This window comes from Toxotes jaculatrix, chromosome 20, assembly GCF_017976425.1.
Source record: "Toxotes jaculatrix isolate fToxJac2 chromosome 20, fToxJac2.pri, whole genome shotgun sequence".
Classification (NCBI taxonomy): Eukaryota; Metazoa; Chordata; class Actinopteri; family Toxotidae; genus Toxotes; species Toxotes jaculatrix.
This window is the reverse complement of record NC_054413.1, coordinates 7,473,971-7,498,567: the sequence shown is the minus strand read 5'-3', so window position 1 is coordinate 7,498,567 and position 24,597 is coordinate 7,473,971. Positions and strand designations below refer to the sequence as shown.

At 40.9% G+C, this 24,597-nt stretch overlaps 1 protein-coding gene across 2 annotated transcripts in view; it reads left to right on the top strand.

Annotated features, from left to right (window-relative positions):
- plod2 (procollagen-lysine, 2-oxoglutarate 5-dioxygenase 2) overlaps window positions 1-24,353 on the top strand; it is a 29,339-nt gene extending 4,986 nt beyond the window's left edge. The window contains exons 2-20 of one of the 2 annotated variants that reach the window (XM_041066089.1): window positions 6,148-6,239; window positions 7,300-7,436; window positions 9,384-9,547; window positions 11,563-11,675; window positions 11,781-11,844; window positions 12,167-12,264; window positions 13,397-13,498; window positions 15,546-15,671; window positions 15,803-15,924; window positions 16,697-16,801; window positions 17,749-17,874; window positions 18,792-18,933; window positions 19,773-19,835; window positions 21,171-21,284; window positions 21,612-21,677; window positions 21,878-21,982; window positions 22,584-22,730; window positions 22,958-23,083; window positions 23,235-24,353. In XM_041066089.1, the coding sequence (XP_040922023.1) occupies window positions 6,148-6,239; window positions 7,300-7,436; window positions 9,384-9,547; window positions 11,563-11,675; window positions 11,781-11,844; window positions 12,167-12,264; window positions 13,397-13,498; window positions 15,546-15,671; window positions 15,803-15,924; window positions 16,697-16,801; window positions 17,749-17,874; window positions 18,792-18,933; window positions 19,773-19,835; window positions 21,171-21,284; window positions 21,612-21,677; window positions 21,878-21,982; window positions 22,584-22,730; window positions 22,958-23,083; window positions 23,235-23,390 (2,168 nt within the window). In that variant the 3' untranslated portion in view covers window positions 23,391-24,353. The remainder of the gene's footprint in view (window positions 1-6,147; window positions 6,240-7,299; window positions 7,437-9,383; window positions 9,548-11,562; window positions 11,676-11,780; window positions 11,845-12,166; window positions 12,265-13,396; window positions 13,499-15,545; window positions 15,672-15,802; window positions 15,925-16,696; window positions 16,802-17,748; window positions 17,875-18,791; window positions 18,934-19,772; window positions 19,836-21,170; window positions 21,285-21,611; window positions 21,678-21,877; window positions 21,983-22,583; window positions 22,731-22,957; window positions 23,084-23,234) is intronic. The other variant, XM_041066090.1, reaches the window with a different exon arrangement.
- Window positions 24,354-24,597: the final 244 nt, after the last annotated feature.

The following is a 24,597-nucleotide window of genomic DNA, read 5'->3' as shown; positions in this document are numbered from 1 at the left end:
TCTGGGGGCTCCCCGGCTTTTAGATATCGAAAGTGCTACTTCTGTACTGAAGCTGTTTGTGGTTACATTAAAACTCTAATGCATTCTAAAGCTGGAAAATCTTTAAAAGTAACTGTAGGTTGGGTAGCATGCATCTATGTTTAGCTGAGGCCTGAGAAATGAAGGGAAGACAGAGTTACATGTGTGACAACTGAGCAGCTAATGACATGTATTTGGTCTTAAAAGATATTTGTGTGTGCGTGTGTGTTTATCCTTCTCATATACATACACCCACTGTATACAGATGTGTTTTCCAAAACCGACAAACCAACGTTCAAGCCCAGGCCGTTCAAGCCAGCTGTGCAGAAGTGACAAAGAAGCCAGGGTTTGGACTTTTTTTCATGCCACTTTTCATGTGTGTAACCAAGTGCAACACTATGAACCCCTTCCAGGAGAGAAAGCCTGAATGCATTTGCTGTTATCCCCCATTTTTAAACACAATCAATCACCTGTAAGGCAGCATTCGAAACAGGTATACACAAAGCAGCAACAAGCAACACCTTTATAAATAACCACATGTGACATGACAATGTGAAAACAATGTGACAATATGAAAGGGGTCGCTCAGAGTGTTGAATCTATCAATAATTATCACCTGAATCTGCAGCTCCACTCTCATCTTTACAGGGATTTACAGTGGGTTTCAGCTTATTGTCTCACTGTCGGCCCCACAGCTTCACTGTCTGGTTCAGTCTGACTGCTCTCATAGCATCGTTTTCAAGCCCTGAAACACCACTGTACAGTACTTGCTCAACACCAAACGGCAGACAAATTGAGGCAGCCACTACTGGCCAAAAAAAAAAAAATTATTTGGAGGTTTAATGACAATGATGGAATACTGCCTTTCTAAACTATTACGCAATAATCTGATGAAGCCCAGAACTGTAACAGCTGTAGTCATATTAGTACTGATGGTCAGATTAACACCTTCTTGGCTTCTCTCCTTCCCTTTGCTGTGATGAAAAATTTGCTTGGGGGACGAGGCTGCCTCCATTCCTATGACTAACTTTGGTGGCCAAGCTAAGGCAACTTGTTTAGAACCTGGAAAATTAGCAAAGCACACACATTTAGCCCCCCCTGCATTACATACAAACAGAATACTCGTCCAGTGTTGTTTTTTTCCTGTAAATTTGTTCTTATGCAAACTGGTTCCAAATGTTTCCACCACATTCCCTTTTAGTGAAAGTTGTTGTCAGGATGGAAAGGGTTTATGTTAGCTTAAGCAATTCAAGGAGAGCTCTCAGCTGTACAGCCTGGCAGTGCGAATCACTGTCGAAGTTTTGGCACAGCTCAAAGGCTCGGGCCCATCCGTGAAAGGCAAATGCCTGCGAGTCTGTTAAACTCAGCACATTTTAAAAATGTCTCACCGCTCGCTATGCGCTCAGATACCGACGCCCCCCTTTCATCATTTTACGTGCAGGAAAGGAACACAGAGAATGACTTGAGTTAAAGTTAATTTCACATTTCATATGCTGAATGCTGGCTTTCCAGGGTTGTGCAAATCTCCAGATTCAGGAATGGCAGATTGGGTTGCACTCAAAAACAACAGAATTAAGCCTCACAATGTGCTGCCCTTGCATAAAAGTCTGAATGAGGTCAAATGTGGTTGTAAGCATGTCTTTTTTCCATGTCCCATCTCACTGTTTCTTGCTTTACTTTAAGATTAAAGCCAGGCTCAGTCAAATAAACGTGTATGCCATTATGTAGGTCATTAACCTAACTACTTGCACTTTCCTTGGCCTGACACTTTGTAGATCATTTTTGAGAACCTTTAGGTGAAAACTGTTTATTTACCTGAATGACAAAAATAGAACACAGGTTTTGTGTTCACCAGCCAAGACTTTCTCCTCAAAGAGGAAAGATCCTGTTATCCTTATGTTCAAGGCCAGGGCACATTCCCATGATACCTCTTTCCGTTCTACAAGAAATGCTTACTTAAGCTTAGCCCCGGCCAGTGGATCAGAACTTTTGCTCATCGAAGTGTGAAAGTTTACCTAGACGGCTGAGCCCCATGTGGTACAGAGAAAGAGTGAGAGGGAGAGAGCACTTGGCGTCCATGCCCTTTCTTGGAGACCGGTAATAGCAGCACTGTATGAGCTGCATTCCTCTCCTCCTGTGGGCTGTTCATACAGCACTGACAAGAGAACATGATGCATTCACTCTGACTAGACACTTATCCTCCAAAATCGCAGCTGTCTGAAAACCTTTTGAGCGTTGCCATCTGTCTCTCAGCTATGCCCAATTATTAGCTTAATGAAAGGACTGGATCACTGGCAAAGGATTTCGTTTTGTGTTTAGACAGAAAGGTAGATTTGCGGTTTTGTTGTGCTCCAATGGTTATTGTTTTCTCTCCCCTAGGATGAATTAGAACAATGAAGCAGTATGTATCTTCCATCAGGACCCTAGCTCATTACAATGAGCCTGTTTTTTTTTTTCTCTGTAACCAGTCGGGATACAAAGACATTACAGTCTTAATAACAAATAATAATCTAAGGCCTGAATGCTGCATGAAATGGGCTAAATTGCTTTGAGACGTCTGACACTATTTCTAAACTGTATGCAAAAGGAAATCAGGTGAGACATATTGGCTTGATCAGATGAATGACTGAATTATTATTTATGATTATGGAAACCCGATTTATTCAAGGATCCCAATGTTTTACATACATTTGCCTGATTAGGAATAATACTGTATATTAGATCATTATACAGTTGAGATGTTTTAAAGCATTTTTGTGCCTCCCAGGTGGCCTTTGGTTCACATACATTTCAATACAGTATGAAACTAATTTGGTTGAGATTAGTTTTTGTTTGCATTAAACATCATGTGCCGGTTGGAAGCAGCGACAACTACGACCTGAGAGTCTGTTATTAGACAGAAACTGTAACACCATGTTAAGATACGACAAGTTGGGTGTTTTGGAGAAGTAAAGAACGAATTTTAGCTGTGTGAGGACATAAAGAATGGATGAAAGTCAGTTTAAAATAATCTGCTACTTTTACAGTTAAAATTGATGAGTGTGTAATTCAGAAATCTTTCTTACAACAGTGTGCCAGACTGATTATAAAGTGAATTACCAGTACGTGATGAAAAGCACAATCCTAAGCTGGACTTAAAGTTGCCAATTGACAACCCCCAGTTTAACGCAACATAAAAAATGATAGATAGAGACAGAGATAAATGGCCGTGGCTTGGCATTGAATTGGCAGATCATATTTCTCCCCTGGGGACTTTGTGTTGTATTTGGTGAAAATGTCATGATATCCAGCCAAGGTTTCCAGCCATAGTTCGCATGAGGCCACTCTGAATCCCAAGGGATTTTTTTTTTTTATCCTTCAGGAATGGCGTATGGGACCGCCATGAGAGAGACTTGCCGAAGTGTTTAAATAACACTTGTAATGTAGGAAATAAAAGCGTCCGTCTCACCTCTTTTAAATCTAAGGAGGTTTGGATCCCCAGGCTGTACTTAGCTGGGAGCTTGCTTGTTGGGATGCACTCATCGGGCCTGAATGTTTACGATGGGAGGAAACTGTGTGGTTCTATAAGGTCAGAGCAAAGTTACATAGGGATAATTAGTGTTAGCTGTCAGTCTATTTCTTCCTGACAGGAAATGTCTCCCTGTCATCACGGGCAAGTAAGTGTTTTTATTTCAATATGTGTGCTAAAGCACAGGCAAAAAGAACAGCCCTTAATAGTTTATTGTTTAGAAAATTAAACCAAGCAAGTCATCCAAACTGAATGGAACGTGGATCCCAACATGCGGCTCACCATTGGCTTTAGATTACAAACAAACCTACTGGTCATGAATTCACATTTTATGGGAACAGAAAACTGAACTGAGTTCATTGCAGAGAAATACAAAACACGTGTCCTGGCTGTAATCCTGACAGTGATTCTGCATTGTGTAATGCAGAATTTTTCGTAGAGGTTTGCAAATATTGCCAGGAAATCCCAGCAGAAAATACTTTAGGCGCCAGTATACCTTCCAGGAGAGACTGTCTGAAATTGTGTGCGGTTACTCCTATATTTATTCACACAGCAAAAACCGAGAAAAAAAATGTCTAGTCTAGTTAAAAGCTCATCTTTTTGCCAGGAGAATTGTTCTCCAAACATGCACATGTTGCATTCTCCATACCTAACTGCGTGACATGGGGTTCAGCTTTGTCAGTGTGGTAGTCTGTTGTAGGGAAATAGGAAGCATGTAAAGCTCTCCTGTAACCATTAAAATCACCTGTTTTATAGAGCTGCATGGAAAATGTGTTTCCCAGATGTAGGAGACACCATCCCCTCCCTGCACTGTGCTCCATCATTTTCTACTTTCAAGCCAAGAACAGGAACAGGGACACACCTGTGGCACAGAATACACATCCAGTCCCTCTGTGCTCTGCTTAGTTTGAAACTCACGTTGTTCTGAATCTGCCCAGTTCTTTGCTACGTGCCATCTGATGCTCTTAAGTTAGAGGCAGACAGGAAACTATTTCCAACCTGTAACAGAATAACGTCTGTATGAGAGGAATACTGGAATGGCTATTTGAGTGATGACAAGGCCACAGGCTAGACTGGGATGAGAGAATGGCAAAGTCACACTGACAGGAAAAGACGGAAAAGAGCTGGAAGGGGACTGCTTGTAATGTACTTTGGTGTGGATGAGTGAGTGGGAGGTGGGCAATTCTGGTTAAACTGAGAAAAAAAAAGGCTTTAGAATTTTAGATTAGGACCTAGGCTCTTGTATACCCTCAGGCTTTGTTCAGTTTACTTCTCCAGTGTGGAAATAAGGTACAAATCAGGCAACTCAATTTACATACGTCCATTTTTTTTAACATCCACAGAGTCTGTGTCGTACGAATCATTTTTTATTAAAGCGGTCTCACTATTTCAACATATTTGCCCCCCCCCCAACCCCCAGCATCTTAACTTTCCCTTTCATGGCTGCCATAGAGGTTTTATTTGTCCAGTGGGAGTGAGGCGGGTTATACCACATGAAAATGTAACATCAACACGTATCCTCTATTTGACACGTAATTCGTTATAGCTCGACTCTTTCTGTGGTTGGTGAGATTTGCTGTGCGGTCAACAAGAAAAAGACAATCAATACTGCAGGCTAATTAAAAACTGCCATAAAATGAAAAAAAAGTGAACACCTGTTCAGCTTTTTATTCTAAAGGTGTAATGTCAGCTCTTTAGCTGTGTTTTGGGAGCAGAGTGCATTTTGAATTAGGTCTTCTCAAGGCCTTAATACGACCCTGATATGTACTCTTTCATACTTCCAATGCTTACTTTCTAGTGCAGGGACTGTAAATAATTTACAAGGGTTTAGTGGAACATAGTGTTATATATTAAATAGAAGGCAGATTGGCTTTTGAAACATGAAAAGCAGGATTAGTATTCAAGTGTTCCTATAAAACCATATTAAAGTGTCATTAAGTTTTTTTGTTGGCCTGTCTGAATGCTAGCACAGACCAACGTATTGCACATTTTGAAATGATCTCTTGGCACTCGGGGATGAATTAGTGCTCCCACCTCATGGAATAATCGAGCTTGATGAAGCAGATCGAAAGGCTACTTCCTTGCTTGGCTTGCTAGCAGACGGCAGCCTTCCTGATTAAAGCTACCCCTGCTTGGTTTTTGAAAACACAACAGAACAAGTGAAAAACTAGCTCAGTGGGTGTAGTCTGCCTCTCTAGCCTCACATGAGGCTATAGTGCTAATTTGTATTTGGTCTAACCTTCTTCAGACCTCAGACATCAGCACTCATGACCACTGGAAATGTCCTGGAGGTTTGTGGGAGTTCCTTTAACCCAACAAGAAAGAAATGGTTGAGTCGATGTTTAAAAATATGCTTCTGTTTTTGAATCAGATTAAAACTACGGAAGATGTTCCTAATTTGAAATGTAGGTTTAGACTGCTAGACCAAATTGTTACCAGTTTGTTGACATAGGTCTGAGGTTTACAAGGAACTTGGTTCAAGGGAACTGGAAAAAAAACAAATTTGTATATATTTATATATCTCCAGGTCTAAATTCACAATTTTCTGCTGTAAGAGTATATTCCCAAATCCCTGCATCCCTATAATCAGCTGTGGAAATTTGCTCTTCTTTCTTTTTCAGAAAAATTGCTTGTCTTAACTGTTGCGACAGAGGAAACAGATGGCTTCCTCCGCTTCATGCAGTCTGCAAACTATTTCAACTACACTGTGAAGGTAAGACTGTCTTCTCATATTCTAAAATTATGTCTACAAATGGGCAGTTTGTCCAAGCAAACAATGCTACACTCACACACACACACACACACAGCCGCCAAATGTTTTTTTAAAACACGCTTCCCAAGATTGATTAGGCCTGTTAAAGGAAACAATGGAATGCACTTTAACTTTAAAGGGACACTCCTCAATGTGGGTCCAGAATTCCCCTCTGTGGTTGAAACCAGCAGTAAAAGAAAAAAAAAAAACAAAAAAAAAACACTGTTTTTTTGGCTTGGAGCTCTCAGTTCATGCCCTACTTGCATTTCCATACTCCTGTGTGACCCTTCTGCACCAGTTTGCTTTCCATCTCCTGCAGACACACACTTGCAAAGCTACTTTCTGAAACTTTTTGGGTCTTTAATCAAGACGGTGCTTGTGAAAACTCTTTCTAAATCACAGCTAATGTTGCCAATTTCCTGTTATCCTGTGCTTGGTTACATTGTTCCTTCAGGCTAGATGTGCACTCACCTCTGTACAGCAACCTCTAAAACACCACATTAGTAAACAAAGAACAACAGCGACCTGACACTTTGACTGCAACTCAGCTGTTACCTCAGTACTGCAGGTAATTTGGCTCATGTGGATTATCAGTGGGAAGCTACCTTGAACTCCTGGCTTCACATTTTTATCTACTGCTCCTTCATCCTCCACTTTTTTTTTTAAATTCACAGTCATGTGACAAACTAATGTGAATGTGTTCTTGCGATCACTGGGAGAAAAGAATCTCCCTACAGTAAAAAGTAAATGACCCATTTTCCAAAGCAGGTTCTTTAACCCATTTTCTTGAATCAAGTGTAATTTTCTTGATATTAGTGGATTGACCTATATTTCTCTGCCTTAAGTTAGAAAAAGGTCTTGGAAAGTTCTTGCATAGTGGGAGAAAAAAAAGCAGCAGAATTCCTAACTGGTTTTGACAAACAAAAAATCAAGACGTAAAAATTAGTGGAAGACATGAAGATGGATATCAAGCTAGTTTATGTTGGGCTCTACAGCTTGTCCACCATGTTTTCTGTCTCAGGTGCTGGGAATGGGAGAAGCATGGAAGGGTGGTGACGTGGGTCGTTCTATCGGCGGAGGGCAAAAAGTCAGACTACTGAAGGAGGCTATGGAGGCTCTGGCTGACCAGGAGGATCTTGTTGTCCTGTCCGTGGATAGGTACGTTGACCACAAAACAAACTTCACTGGCCACTAACCATCATCCCTGACAAAGCAGCCAACAAATAAAATAAAGACTCTTAGAAATGTTCAGCTTCTACCCAGACATCATTTTGACTCCGCTTTGATCTGACTTAGCTTTGATTTGAAATATATAAAACATTTCCATAACAAGAAGGGGATGCAAAACGCCTTCAATTACTGCCTAGATCTATGAATCTGCAATGAAACTAATTTTCACAATCACAGCCTGTAAAAAGCGCTTTGAAAGCGATGCCTCCTCAGTGCGAGGTGTTTCTGCACGTTTATGTAGCGCTAAACCGGCTCCACTCATTCATGCAGAGGCATTATTACAGAGCATCACCGAATATATGAGGAGAGTAATTCTCACATGCAGGTAGCTGAATTATGAGTTTTCAAGGCCAATGGAAAGTTTCACTGAGTTAATGTGAGTGGTTTAGAATAATAACAGCTTTGCAAGCCGTATTTCCTCAAACAGAGCAGAAGATGATGATACTTACTGAACCATGTCACATGAATAACGTTACCTATAATTATTGTGCAAAGTTGTCACACCCTTAAAACAGGTAATTGGAATGTAATTTTTTTCTTTTCTTTTAGTGGAAATGATTGTAGTGTAATAAACTGCAGTCACACTTCACGGGAGACAATGAGCCATGCAAATGTATTTTAAAAATCTATAATCCGACTCGACTCTCTTAGACAATTATCATCAATTATCACGCACACCAAGAATTCATTCTGTCTTATATTTAATTCACTTCATTCACAAAAACTGAAATCCATTCACTGTGTGCCCGAGCCTCTGAGCATGTGCTGAAATTTCCAAAATGAAAAGAGGAACACTGAAAAATTCACGAGGTGGTTGAATAACATGCTTCCTCCTGTTGGTGCACAGCACTTTGAGATGAGTTTGTTCTCGTTTGGTGGGTGTGACAAGGGTGAAAGCTGATACATTCATGTTAAAAACCCTCTCTGTAAATTACTTAGAGGACACATATAACTGCATTATTTACATAAGGTCATTTCATACAGCTTTAAACACAACCAAAGCATTTTAGTATCTAAAGACAGCAACTGAGACAAGTTAGTCTATTGTGCTTATTTTCATATAATTAACTTTTTAATCACTGCCATGAATGTTCTGTCATGGATTCTATGTCCTTTTATACTGGAGCAATAACTATGATTGATGATTTAACAAGGGACAGAGGGTACTTGGATGAACATCTGTCAGCCAGCTGTGGATACAGTAAAGCGTACAGGCTTCCTCGTCTATGTCAGACATCTCTTCCTCTCATGACGTGACTGTCTGAGGTGGTTCAGGATGTCTAAAGGACGACTGTCTTTTACTTTCCCTGAAACCTTATATAAACTGGGGGTGTATATATTATATAGTTTTTTGGGGGGGATTGGTCAATTTTACTGCAGTACACAGACACAAGTGCAAGAATAGTACAAAGTCAATGTCACTTCTAGAAGAGAGTGTTTTATAGTCAGTGACTCTGGTGTCACCAGCATGAATCAGCTCTTTTACTGTCATGACTTACAGTAATAAAATCACCAGAAACATTAGGATTTTCGTCCAGTTTGCCCTTTGAAATAACAGCATGCTTTTAAAACAAGTCACCACAAGGTTCATGTAAACTGCACTTTTTCCTCTGCCTGTCACCGGCCACGCATCCATCAGCACAGTTTCTCTCTGTTTGTTAACATCTGGCAAAGCAGGACCCTTTAGGAAATACCTTACAGTGCAATCCAGGAATGCTTGCTTACACAAATGCTCACTCATGAAGAATGTCCACTGTTTACATTTAGATTTCTATCTATCTTGAAGCAAGTAGAAGCATAGCTTGTGTGTCAGATGTAAGATAAAACATACTTGATAGTGATCTGTTGCATTTCATCTTCACTCCTCCCTTTTAGCTATGATCTTGTCTTCGCTGGGGGACCAGAGGAGATTCTCAGGAAGTTCCAGCAAGCCAATCACAAAGTGCTTTTCGCTGCAGAGGGACTGATATGGCCAGATAAGCGACTAGCTGACAAGTACCCCTCAGTCCGCAGCGGCAAGCGTTACCTCAACTCTGGAGGTGGGTTCCAAAAATTCAAACTATGACTGAAATCCTGATAGGTTTTGACCTGTTGAATGTCTCCACTCTGACGTGACGCCATGTTGGCACCTTGTTTGGATAAAGCAAAGGTGACCCCTAAACTACACAACGATCAGCTGACAAAAAGTAGATGATAAAGTGTCACCCGTGAGAAGTTGCAGCATATTTTTAATCTGGTAATCTGAACCTGAATTTTGTCTAAATCTAACCTTGTCCAACGTTAACCTGTAGAGAATAAATAATAATAATTTAGGGACAGTTACCCGAGAGAAACAATTCAAAAAAAGAAATATCTGAATTATAATTTAAAGGTCGGTGAAGCAATGGTTACCACAAAATTTATATTATGTGCAAAACAATTTCATGTTGGGGTAGATTGAGTAACCTTGTTGTAAACCCACAACCCCCCATTGGTGCACAGTGGTTTATACATTCTGACATCAGCTGTCAAGCTCTGAAGACTTGCAGGCTTAGAAGGAATTCAGCGGGCTAAACACCAGTCCACCCTCAGTGTTATTGGTTTAAAGAGCAGTGGACTGACTTCAAGGCACGGCCTCAGACTGGTGTTAGTTTTTAAATATGAAACCACCCGACTTTTATTATTATCTCTTGCTGTAAAATGGAAGTATATTTTCCCTGTAAACTGTCTCCCGGAGGTATTTCCTGTCCAAGCAGACCGGAGGTGACAGAATCCCATTCATGCGAATATTAACAGCAAACTTTTTTTCCAAACCTTTTTACTCTGCATTTCGTCTTTTAGTGATCGCCCTCCTCCTCCTCCTCATACACACAAAAGATGCGTAATGAGGGGGAAAAAAAGTACTGAATATGTGCAGACATTTCAACAAAGAAACAGTAACAGTATGTTCTCAAATGGCAGGGCCAGCTGCATCCTGCCCGTTCTTCAAGACATGGAATTACTGCTTTCTCTGTGGTCATCAGCCTGGTCTGACCTCCCATATTGGAGTCTAGCAGTCTCAGACTGATCAGAGACTCTTTTTAGCATTCATTGTCATTGACATGACATGTGGATTTGTCTTGGCCCCCCAAATGTGCCACAGTTTGTGTAAAATTGTAGGCTTTGTTTGTGTTACTACGGATACCGCCCAAGTGACCATTGGCGATGTTTTAGAGCATCTGGACACACACTACTGTGTCACAGAGAGTGTTTTGGAGATGGAATCAAGATACAGTAGGGCTGTGTTTGTGTGTGACTGTTTGTGTTTATTTATTTAAGAAGGCCAAACTAATCGTGGCTGAAACTAAGGGGCAGTGCAAAACAGTGGATTGTTCCAAAAGGTCTGGGACTGAAAGGCATACAGTTCCCAGCATTTTCCGGGATCTGTTGTTTTCAAAGCCATCATTTTGCGGACTAGCTACTGACCATATGAATTGCATAAAATGTCATGATGTCCTTTTAACTTTTTCTCGCTCCTGGCATTTAGATTATGTCATGTCTATCCATCGACTTGTTTACAGTGTCTGAGGCTTTTTTTTTCTTAAATGATGGGATGCAAAATGGTGCACACCAGCAACACAGCCAAACCCTGCAATCTGTCACTGTGGTCAGTGACCCTGAGCGAGAGAGGGAAAACGAGGAGACGGGAAAACCAGAGCAGAGACTGCTATGCGGATGTACATTGTGAGAGGGTGTGAGATCCTAGCATGCAGTGTTCCAGAAGCTCAGTTAGTAGAGAGCTGTGAGACGGTTATAACATATAGATTACAGGTTTCTCACTGCCCATCATTACACGTCTTTCTATCTGCAGACTGTGGGAAGAGAAAGTCCCGGCCCATTTCTTGTTTGCTTGGGACTGCTGCCAAAAATCACACTTTGTGTAAGACTTCCTAGAGTGAAATCTTTAGACCATGGAGCCAGCAGATACAGTATAATTGTCACTAACAGTCTGCCAGTCGTATATATGACCTTGTAAATGTGTCGCAGCCTATACTTTACTGCTGCATATGTGTTTCACACCGTTTATTACTTGCAGGTATAATTGGCTACGCCCCGTACATAAACAGAATAGTTTCACAGTGGAGCCTCCATGACAACGATGACGACCAGCTCTTCTACACTAAGATATACGTGGATCCTTTACAAAGAGTAAGTATCTTGTTATCAACACCAGCACTTAATCTGAAAGTATATCTCTAGAAAACATACTGTGTCTTGGATGGCTTAGCAACTCTCTGTTTTCATGCCTTTTAGCAAAATCTCAATATGACTTTGGACCACAAGTGCCAGATTTTCCAGAACCTGAATGGAGCAGTTGGTGAGAAATCACAGAAAATGGATTCCGTAATTCAATTTCCTGCTAATCTGTATATCATTTCTCAAATACTCTAAACTCTGTTAACCCAGTTTTAATGCTGGCACTTGGAAAACTTGGGTATGAAACAACTTTTGCTGCAGCTGCACTAACGTAAACCAACATTGTGCTGTTTTGCTCTCGCACATACTCCTGTGAAAGACTGCATGTTTTCAGAGAAGTTGTAGTCTTGGCAACTGACCCTGCAGGTTATAAACATCTGCAGGTCTTGCCCATGTGGTAAGTCAGTTTTCATTACCTGGTCTCGTGTTGCTGTCTTTGGCAGATGAAGTGCTTCTGAAGTTTGGAACAGACCGAGTGAGAGTTAGAAACACAGTGTACGACTCTCTGCCAGTGGTTGTCCATGGCAACGGAAACACCAAAGTGAGTAAGAAATGATGCACTCCGGCACACCTAATATACTCTACTTATGGCACAGCATAGATACTTTTAAGTTAATCATCCTCATTTAGGACTCTGGCTTTGGGTTGAATTATTGAGCTCTTCTTTTCCATTTGCTGATGAGTTTCTGTTGGCCCATGCCTTTTAGATTTTCAACATTCACCACCAAAGACTATATTTCATTGTATAAATTCCCCCACTTTCAGGAAATATACATACTGTTCAAGTGATACTTGCCAGACGCTGGCGATAAAATCCAGCTCATTATTCTGTGGAGAACAGAGATCTGGCCAAAACTGGGTCATAATGCATAAGTACTTTTTCTGTTCACCATCATTCTCTGTACATCAGAGTGAGAAAGAGTGATGAAGCTGAAAAGCAGGATGTCCGTACAATAACGTCATCATTTCCCTCCCCCTAACTCATCACGCGTCTCGCTCCGCCACCAGCCGCCTGTCTCTGGTTTCCCTTGGTAATGAACCAAACCCACCAAACTGTTGAGTCATTCTTCCCAGAGGGCTAAACATCTGGAGGAGAAGCTCTAAATGGTAGATCACAAAATCCGTGTCCTAGTAGTGGTTTCTACCATTGGAGCTGCCTAGCTGGACCTCTGACTAATACTTTATTATTATTTTCCAGTCTACGCACCAAGTTCAGTCTGGTGACAAATACATGATCACTGTGTTAATGTGTGTGATAAGAGACGTGTAAACAGTAGCGCACAGGAAATTATATGTTCCAAGAAAATTTATAACTTTCATGCACACTAAATACAGAGCAGCTATGATTGTGATTACAATATGCTGAAATTTATGAAGAAAACTACAAAGAAAAGGAATAATTACACTAGATTGTCAAGTCTCAATTTCAGTACAGGAGACATTTATAACCCTGTGGTCTTTACAGCGACTTGCAAGTGATTCGGCACAGTCATCCCACATTCCCACAGTCAATCTGAATATCCAAAGTCATATTCCAGGGTAGGACATTCCAAACACATCAGGAAAATGAGCTCTTCTGAAACATAGAAAATACTTTTTTTTTCACTTATGCTAATTTAACAGTAATTCACTTTAACCAGTGATTCACCTATTCTAAATTATTTTCCTTATAGATGTACTTGAACTACTTGGCCAACTATGTCCCCAATGCATGGAACTATGAACATGGATGTAGCCACTGTGATGACGATGTTGTGGACTTGTCTCAGTTAAAAGTAAGTTCTTCACATCAAGCTGTTTTACTTCTATTTGCTGTCCTCTTAAGTCTATTTTTAAATACCTGCTGTGGAAAGTTTGTCTTTAGCCTCCTCCCTGCAGACAACGGAAAGGATGAAACATAGCCTGGTTTTCTAGCATAAGCCATTCATCTATCAGCGACTGTCTAGACAGTAAGAGTGGAGCCCAGTCCTATTTCAACAGATAAGGAAGACTGTTGGTGCTGCACACACTGCCTTTCCAACAATAATAGGTTATGCGCCCGTTGGTCCTCTTGGACCCTTTTAAAAGAACACAAGTGCCAGGGAAACTACTTGGGGAAAAGGAAGCACTGCACTGCTGCGGTGCAGGATATGGCTTCTGGGGTTTTCAGAAGGGCTAATTTAAAGGGGTGTCACTGTCGACCAGCCTTGCTTTTAGTGGGCTTCTTAGTATGGGTTGTATCCACAATAGTAAGTTATAGTGGTTACACTGAAAATTTGTTTCAGAGTTCTGCCAAGACCGGCGACGTATAGACAGCAGGAATGGCAGGCACTAGGAAATGTCTCTGGCTGTGTGGTTGCGTCTGTCAAAAAAGTTACCAACTGGACTTCTCTCTTTGTGGGCACAGTACTGAGGCATACACAAGATCCCAGTCAATATATTTTATAATCTTCGTTTTTATCTACTTTGTTTATGCAAATTCCTTTGGTACAAACCTGTTCAAAAGTGTGAGAAAAGTAGTTCCTGCAATTAAATAACGTCAATGTTTTCACACCGGCACAACTAGCAAGGTATCTATCGCATAATATAATGCTGAGACTAATCCAATAGGCTCCATAAATAAATGTGCTTCAATAGTTTAACTGGACCGGATTCAATGCAAACCCAGCTATATAAAAGACATCACTGTGAAAGCTGCTCTCAGTGACCTTCCATAATGAATGCATAAAAACGCTGCCTCTCGGTAATAGGCGAGTTGGTGAGGGCATTTCATTCCACTGTGCCACTCTGTGTTTGGGACAGAGACTTCTGGAAGATCAGGTCATGTGGAAACACTGGTCATACTGCCTTTCTTGTGGGGTAAACCCAAATCACTGGCAGCCCTGTTTGGTTCTTTGTGGACTTTGGTTTGAGGACTGAGCTTAGGCCCTGTACAGATACTGTGTTACACCATCAGAACCAATACTGTGCTAGCCAGACCCCTTTGCAGCCTACTGTAGTTTTGTCTCTGGTTTTGCTTCTGCTTTAATAAATGTGTTACTTATTTAGTCTTCACTGCCCCTTTTATCACTCCTTTCCTTTTGCCTGCCTGTCCACTGCCTTTCTGTAACAATTTAAGCTCCAATTGGCTGCATGCACGAGTTCCCCTTCTTGTGCCTGAAACACAGTCATTGTGGAACTTGCAAATTAGACGGTTCTGCTCGGATCCCTTTTGATCCCTGGCCCAGACCTTTGCTGTGAACTGGTCAAGAGGATCAGGAGTCCAGACTGAGTTGTGTGGGCTGGAGCTGAGTGTCATGGGAAAATGTTTCCTGCTCTCTTCCCTGTGTCTCTTGCTTGATTTCTCTTTATGTCGTCTTCGCCCCAACTGTCTGAGCAGTCATTTGGTACATGGGCTGTGCTCTACAAAGAATTACACGTGGCAATCTGGGTTAGAAGATAGAATTACTGTAAAGCAATTTCTATATGAGCTAGTATTTAGTGTGCTTATCTAGTGGGCGTTTATTAGTAACATCAACTGTCCTGGTCTGTACAAGCAAGAGATGTCCAATCATTTTTTTTTGCATAGGTCACTAATTATAAAAGTAAACAGATGAAATCATGGCTTAAAAATGTAACAGAAAACAGCAGAGAATAATAACAAGGGTTACATCAGTTAATTAGGAGCAAGTAAATAATGTTAAAGAGTAGAGGATGTTGTCATGGAGACCATCTGTTTCAACGACACTGTTTACGTCTGACGTGAAATGTCAAAATCATCCATGATTTACATTAAACACTGTTCCATTACTAAGAGCTGTTGTTTGAAATAGTGCTGATTTGTCTCCCCTCTAATCTAAACAGGAGTATCCAAACGTGTTGGTTGGAGTGTTCATTGAGCAGCCAACTCCATTTCTTCCTGAATTCTTCCAGCGGCTGCTGACCCTTGATTATCCTAAGGATAAACTGAAACTTTTCATCCACAACAATGTGAGTGTATGCAGCTGCAACTGCAGCTGCTCTTAGCTTTTTTATTTTTATTTTTTTTTCCCCTCTATCTCATATCATACATGACTCCTTACATGTGGCTCCTAATCCATTAACGTTGGTTTCCTCCTCAGGAGGTTTACCACGAGAAACACATCCAGAAGTTCTGGGAGGAGAACAGGAATGTGTTCAACACTTTCAAGGTTGTGGGACCAGAAGAAAATCTGAGCCAAGGAGAGGCCAGGAACATGGGCATGTATGTTTGCCTCTTCTCTAAATCTGTCATCTCTCAGAACCTGTGGTTCAAAGAACAAAATTGATGAAACCATATTATGGTCCAGATTAATCATAGGTTTGGGAAAAGTTGCCTGCGAAGTTACTTTTAAAGCTCTAAATGGTGCTTGCATGATTTCTATTCAAGAAAGCAGTCGTCTTATGTTGCAGAACAAAGCATAAATATTTAACAGTATTAATGTGTTGTTGCTTCGGAGGTTCCCAAGGTGATCGTTTCAAACTAAATGTGTTATGGATGCATGTACTGAAGTATGGTTGGAAAACTGTCAGCTCAATGTTTTGCTCTCCAGACTTTTGATAATATGTCCTCCCTTGGCTGGACTGTAGAGAAGTGTGGATATGATTTATTACATAGCAGCTCACTCCTATATGGACCTCACTGTTCAGTGTTGAGTAGCAGTCTGTCAGTGATAATTCAATCTGTGAGGCCTTATCATAGAGATTCTATCAAAAGCACAGTTTGCCTAAAAGCATTGGCAGGGACGTCCCTATAATGAAGAAGTCTAGAGTTTATTAGCAGTCTCTAATTTTCCACAAGTCACATTATCCACTGGAGGCTTAAAGATAGTCAGCCAGAGTCCGACTCTGCAATTGAAAATGACACCTTATACTTATGAGCTGATAAATTTGAACTTGTGAGCATGATTACTTCAGAGCATTTCATTGACTGTAATCAGCTCCGGATTGAATAATCACTGCTTTCTCTGCTGTGTCTGTGTTTTTGATTTCATTAGGGATCTTTGCCGCAAGGATGCCACATGCGACTACTACTTCAGCATGGATCCTGATGTCATGCTTACCAACAGACAGACACTGAAGCTCCTCATTGAGCAGAACAGGTAATCACGCAGCAACTGGAATGGAAGCCACACTGAAACCTGCTCAACAAACCTCCTTGGTAGCTGTCGTGATCATTGAACCTTTGAATTTATCCCTCAAGTCCCAAAACCACAGGAACATTACAGCCAGGCAAATGAAAGTTTAAAAATAAGTCACTCTGGCTTCCTGTTTTTTGCCTGGCCACACGGAAACAGTGAAAGCTTGTGTTGCACTAACCCCGAAATGCCACTTCGCATTATACAAAAAACAAACATGCAAACTCTTTTTTTCCCCCCCGCTTCTGCAGCTCATGATTGTGAAGAAAGCTTCCCATAAACTAGATGTCATTGTGGCTGTGGAACTGTGTGTTGTGACCTGTTGGACGCCTGCAAAGCAAAAGCCTTGCTGGGATATTTAAAGAACAGCATGAGAATTCTCATCTGGCGCAGAAGCAGTGGCAGGAAAATGCCAATTTGTCTTAACCCAGACAATTTAGCATTAGTACACTGTAGTGCATCCATATCAACAACCAACACTGTGAATTATGGCTCAATTATTTTAAGTCTGCCCAGTTTTTTTCATATAAACAGAAGAAAAATTCCTTTCATTGTGGTTTGGACTTGACAAAAGGAAGAGCAGTGGAAAAATCCAGTGTTGCTGTATTTCTTGCAAATTCAAAGAAATACACCAAAAAACAGGCCTGCTGCATCAAGTCCATGTACGTACTTGAATCCCGACCAGCATGATACATGTGTCTGGTTTGCATTACGCACTTCTACGACCTGTTACTGACTTGGCAGTGATCATATCTTTCCAGTGAGAGGCTGATTTGCTTCATGCAGCACACTGGTTTTTACCACTGAGAGACCCAGTGCATTAGGTGGTTGGCTGTCTGTGGGATGTCACTGAGTTTTATCTGCTTTGACAGAATTACCATTTCTCCACGGTGTCTCCTGCTTCCCTACAGAAAAATAATTGGTCCCCTTGTCACTCGTCACGGCAAACTGTGGTCCAACTTCTGGGGAGCCCTGAGCCTGGATGGTTATTATGCTCGCTCTGAAGATTACGTCGACATTGTGCAGAGAAAACGCGTGTAAGTCACAAGTGCAATAAGTGTGCATACAGCTATGGCTTTGTACTTTTATGATTCACACGCCTGCATGCGAGTGTTGGATCTCTCTGAGTGTTTATGACTGTAAATAAATCTTGTCCTACTGTGCTGAAACAGCTGATACCCATGTTTAGCCATAAAAAACAAGACAAATAAGATGCCTTTATTATGAGCTACATCCCAGAACGCACATATGAAGCGTCATTTATGCCACCGTCAGACCTGAGCAGTGATTTTGCACTGAGCATTAAAGGCTGAGGCGTGAAAAAAGCTGTAGTCAAATTCAATTCTCCTCTTTGACTGACTCACTTTCTGTGTGTTTGAAAATAAAATTGAAATAACGCCCAGATGGCGCAGAGGAATAACCATTCACCCACCACAGTGGAAACACAGTGGAAGGTTTAATCACCCCTGAACCTGCTGGGAAGGAAAATGGCAAAGGAACCAGGTCCTTGTCACAGCACTAGAAACCCCTACAGCACCAGGTAGTTAGGGTGCCTGTGTGGAGGAGTTTGGGTCCAGGAATAGCGCGACTCTCCAGGCCAACACAGTGGGAATTAGTCATGACACAGACTGAAGCATAATGGAATTATTCATCCCAGACTGGGAGAAAAACTTCAGGCAAAAAAAAAAAAAAAAAACCCACAAAAATCTTTACCAATCACTTGCTGTATATTAGTATTCCAATAGACCAAACCATTTGAATGAACATCTTTTCCCACACTGACATACTGCTTTATTTTACCATACTGTTCTCCCACACGCCCCCTCTAAAAACTCCTCCAACACACCTGTCATCATGAATGGCGTGACAAATCTCCCCCAGCATTCCACGAGCGCAGATTTGAATGATTTCCGCAAAATGAGCACTTCCTTTCTCCATGTCGTGTTGTTTCTAGGGGCGTGTGGAACATTCCTTACATGGCACATGTATACCTTGTCAAGGGCAGTGTCTTGAGGAATGAACTGAAAGAGAGGAACTACTTCGTTCTGGAGAAACTGGACCCAGATATGGCTTTGTGCAGAAATGCCAGAGAACTGGTAAGAAGGCCCAGCCTCCATCTTTAGGCATTCATGTGTCAGGATTGTAAACTAGGGGTAATATACTGTATTTTAGTTATGTAGTCCTTTACAATATGAATGTTATTTCTTCTTTAAAAACATGTCTCTACAAGAACATCGTCACTTTAAGGAACATTTATTCTAGAAAATGAAAGTCTGTACTTTACGAACACAAAAGGCTCAGCACTGCTAGTTTAAAATGCAATGAATCTTAACCCTGACAAAAGTCAACAGCTCAACGGAAGCCAAAGATGAAAGCCTGGCAAGTATGAGCGGTTTGAAATGTCTTTGTCTGTCATCAAGGCATGATCCTTCTCTGTTTATGGTTGCTCTATGGTGCGTTAAGGTTTCTTGCTCCACTTATACCCCATCATTCTTCACTTTCTCTTGCCTTCATTGTCGTATGATCACAGACAGTGCAACCAGCTGCGATGCCTGGCTGGCTAGCCGACAAAAGTTGTCTCGTCTGTCATGTGTCTTTCTTTCCACTTTTAAACGTAGAAAGTGTTTATCAAGCTTATGTTTAATGTCACTGACATGTCACCCGTGCTCAGCTCTAAACAACTAACCGTGCCTGATCCAAACTCGGTGTACTTTTGGATTGCTTGGCCTTTTCCCCCAGCATGCATTCCCCTAAAGTTAACCCACAAAAACATCAGCTTCAGAGGGAATCTTGCTCCTTTTTTCATGCAGGCGAATTTCCCCTCCTCCTGAGTTGCTATGTATGTGACATGTATATTTCAACTGTCACCCTGTCTCTTATTCTGAAACATTGATTTATGTTATCCTATTTACATGATGCTTCTCCTTTATTTTAGACCAGTCACAGAGAAAAAGACTCCCCTTCTCCGGAATCATTCCATATGCTCAGGCCCCCACAGGTTTCCATTTGTTTTAATTATTCTGCTTTGTGAAACATCTATTTCCAATGGGTTAGCACTGAGAAGCCATTCCGAGCTTTGGCTCATTTCATAGGCAGACTCTTTTTCATGTGCAAAAGACTTGTATCAGATTTGATTGAGGATTTCTTGGCTCTGCTGAGTTTAATTCTGTAAATCTGCGGGTTGTTAATAACGTTAAATTAAATAACGTTTAATTTAAATTTCATGTTTCCTACACTGTATTCATCCACTGGAATTTATATGAACATATTTCAGACGTGGCAGATATAATACTGAGTTGCTGTCCATGTTGCTGCCTATGTCCTTACATAAGAAATTAGGGTGACTGGCAGCTCTTTGGAAATTGATGTTGACCTTTTGCTTGTGATGAGTTTAGGTCTAAAAGCAGACTTATCTAAGCTAGAGAGAGAAAGACCTGTGCTCTGTCCTGTTTTTATAATCGCTTCCGAGAAGAGATCAAGGAGGAGAAAGAAGACTGGAGAGTCAGTACACATGCAAGTCCCCTGTCCTGATGCTTTACCCCGAACAGCCAAACCTCACAGCAAACACACATATAACCAGCTGCTCTCTCTAAACACACTGACTGATCTCAGACTAGGCTCCAAAAATTATTCTTTTCACTCATGTAAATCATCTGGTCCAAATCACAGCTTTCACAAGATGATTTTGTATATTAGCAATTTGGAAACCTTCACCGAGAGATTGCAAAACTATTCCCGATTCATCTTTTTTTTTTTTTTGTTATTTACAAAGCCTAGTCTGATAGTGAGTCCAAATCCTCCCCTACACAGCGCCCTCCCCATGCTTCACTGTAGAGGGAATATCATTCCTGGATTTGCTTTATCCCAAGCTGACCAGCACCCCTCTGTTCCTGTTCTCCCCCCTCCTCTCCCCTCACTGTCCCACCCTGTCCTGTTCCCAACCCACCACCACCCCTGCAGCAGCCCCCTCCAACCCCATCCACAACCCATAAATAATCTTAGATTATTTATATGGCACCTGTGTCTGTTTTGGTTCTACTTACGTTGAACATATTTGATTTCAGTGTGGTAAACCACACTTAAATCAGACCTAATTTACATTTTTGTGCAAATGAAGCTTTCTAGTAGTTTGTCACAAGTAACACTGATGGGTGTCCGTCATAAACATTTACTGTAATTATAACCTGCAGTGCACTTATGTACTGTAGATCTGCATGTATAATGGTTATGTAGATATGGTTCTGCTGTAAATTCTGCCTGTTTAGTTGAGATTTTTTTTTTTTGACTCTCTAACTTCTGTGAAACTGACTGAACTTTTTCCCGTTTGCTGCAGGGAGTCTTCATGTACATAACAAACCGTCACGACTTTGGAAGGCTCATTTCCACAGCCAATTATAACATTTCTCATTACAACAATGACTTGTGGCAGATATTTGAAAACCCCGTGGTAAGTCATTATGATCTCTCATTATTTGTCTGCTACGAAAAAAAGAAAAAAACAAGACATTCTCCTGAATAGCTGAGATAAACAGCAGCCACCTGTAAAGGTTATTATCCATAATGGAAGGATTACAGATTTGAGATGATTCTGACATAATGACTTCAGTGTGATAAGACTGATAAAGCTTTGTGATTTACTACTGTATTTGGCACGCTGGGACATGCCCTGCAGGAGAGAGGATTAGCTCTGTGAGGTATGCAGGTCAGCAAACAGTCTAAAAAAAAAAAAAAAAAAAAAAAAAGGCCACTAATCTGAAATTCTTTCTCCTTGCAGGACTGGAAGGAGAAATACATCCACAAAAACTACACTCGAATTTTCACCGAGAACTACTTGGAGGAGGTTTGTATTCATCTATGTGAATTCGAGATGGAGATAGAGACAGAGAAACGGTGAAAGCATGACATAATGTCGCGCAGAAATCCTAACATCTGCTTTTATCATACAGTATCTGGGTATCACATTACAGTCTCTGCAGCTCAAGGTGAAGGTGTGACTCGGGTCTGTTCTCAGTTGTTCCTTTGTCTGTGTGTGCATTGCAGCCTTGTCCAGATGTTTTCTGGTTCCCAGTGCTCTCAGAGAAGGCCTGCGATGAAATAGTTGAGGAGATGGAGCACTACGGTTCATGGTCTGGAGGCAAACATGAGGTCAGTGCTGTTAGCCCAGGTTCCCTGAACACAGAGCTGTGGCCACTACTCTGCAGGCACATATACACTCACATAAACTCTCATGTCCCAAAAGCCATCTGTCTTTGTTGGTTGTCTGAGCTTCAAGCTACTTTTCACACCCTGGCATGAGCCAGATGTAGTGAGGAGTAAGTAAACTGTTAAGCTCTTAAGCTGTTTTTTTAGATTTTTATTTTATGTTTTTTTAGGACATGCACAATCTCACACATCAACACATGGTCCACCATTTAAATATAATGGTGTTTAAGTCATGTGGTCTGTTTTATGTAGTTTGAAATTGGTAATTAATGTGCCTAAAAGTTAGCCCGGAAGACTAAATGTGTACAGATACAATGACTAACTCCGTTTGGGAATCGCTGAGCCAGATGGGTCATTAAGCCTGATGCAAGCAGACAACGGTACAGCCTGTGGTTTTGAAGACACACACATGCTTACACAGACACGTCATCACCATCCTCATCACCACTGTGAAAACTGCGGTCACACATAGAGGATGGTGGGTCATTTGTTCCGTCGTTAATCACCCTGCACTGTGCTTTATTTTCTTTCCTTTTCTTCTCAGGACAAGCGAATCGCCGGGGGTTATGAGACCGTGCCGACGGACGACATTCACATGAAGCAAATCGGGTTTGATAAAGAGTGGCTGCACTTCATCCGAGAGTTCATATCGCCCGTCACTTTAAAAGTTTTCTCTGGCTACTACACAAAGGTCAGTGAGACCTCATGGAGAAACAAATGAAAGATAAACAGTGAACTCTACCTCTATTTGCCCAAAAGCTGAAATAGCAGAAAAAGTTAGCTCTTTTCTTGGGACCTGTTTTTACATGTACTTGCCCGTGAGCTTTAACAGTGGCTGACAGGTTTTCCACTGGATGACGTTTTGACAGATACACGACTGTCAGCTAATTTGACGTATTTCCCATGTCTTCATCGCAGGGTTATGCCCTAATGAACTTTGTGGTAAAATACACGCCTGGCCGACAAGCGTATTTGCGGCCCCACCATGACTCCTCCACGTTCACCATCAACATCGCCCTCAATAACAAAGACACAGACTTTCAAGTAAGGAGAAGGAGGTGTTATGGGGGATGAGTCATGCTGATATTAAAGTGGAATGTAATCTGGATGTCATTACATTTGATTTAATGTCCACTTTCTTCATCTTCCTCCCTAACATTTGTAATTTTGATAATAATTTTCATCTCCTTTTCAGGGTGGGGGCTGCCGCTTCCATAGGTATAACTGCTCCATAGAGTCACCAAGGAAAGGCTGGAGCTTCATGCATCCAGGACGGTTGACTCATCTCCATGAAGGCCTGCCCACCACCAACGGCACCCGCTACATCGCAGTGTCGTTCATAGATCCTTGAACCATCTGATTATACTGTAAATTGGTCTTTTGACCTTGCTTTGCTTTTTTTTCTGTCATGTTTGCTCTGTTTTGTCATTTGACGTTTTGCTGATGCAATTCTATTTTTCTATTTTTTTTTTTTTTTAAAGCAACTGCTTTAAAAGAATAAATAATTGCATTAAAAAAAATCTCTGTCAAACAGAGTGTAGAGTGGAAAGGGAAGTGACAAAGGCAATTCACACTTTAGATACACATATCAAAGAGAAAAAAAAAAATGCTAGCAGGGTACAGGGCCTCCATTCCCATTACAACCAGTAAGAGTGAGACTCAAAACCAAAATCCTAGCAAGACTTATTGGTACTGTAGGTTGTCATGATTTTCACAATACTGATTTAAAATTGTCATGGTAACCATCATTAATACACACTGGTGCCTTTGCTAGCAGTTAGCTGTACCATGCTAGTGTGCAGATTGCTGTTGTGTATCTATTTGTGTTTCAGGTAAAATGTCACTGAACGCTTTTATACTGTAAAACTCACCATTGCTTCAACAATAACTACTGGTGCTCATCAGCCTTCCATGTTTCTTCATTTAAAAGTTAAATCATATTTTGCTGGGGTGTAAGTTAAGGTGTTTTTTCCACCTTAAAACAGTCCAGATTCCAGAAGTTAAGTTGTGCCCAGTGGATTTTAAAAAAAAAATTAAATAAATCTATTTTTGTAATTTTGCACACCAGAAAAACAAGTGAGCAGAATTCAGAATGAATCCTGTTTTAATGAAGTTCAATATTCTGTTTTACTTGAAAGGCTTCTTTCTTTTTTTTTTTTTTTTTGGGAAATCGGCAACATTCATTTGCTTCCCTGAAAACACTTTTTCTGCAATTTATTTTTTTTTTCTGAGAGATATGTGTGAATGGATTTTCAGCAAATTAGGTTGTTTAACTTATTGTCAAAATTCAATAAAAATCTTTATAAAAATTAAATGTTTTGCTACGTATTTTTTACACCTGCATTGATTTTACACCTGATTATTTCCTGCATCATTAAAACATGAGTGATTTTGCATTTAAAGCACACACTACTCCTACTCATTTTTTTTTTTTCTGTAACTGCAAATTTCTGGTAGATTCTGGCAGAAGCAAAGCAACGTCTGGAAGAGATCACTCAGCACCGCAGACAGCCTTGCATTGTGTCGTCGCTGTTATCAGTTCATCTCCCAGGTCTGTC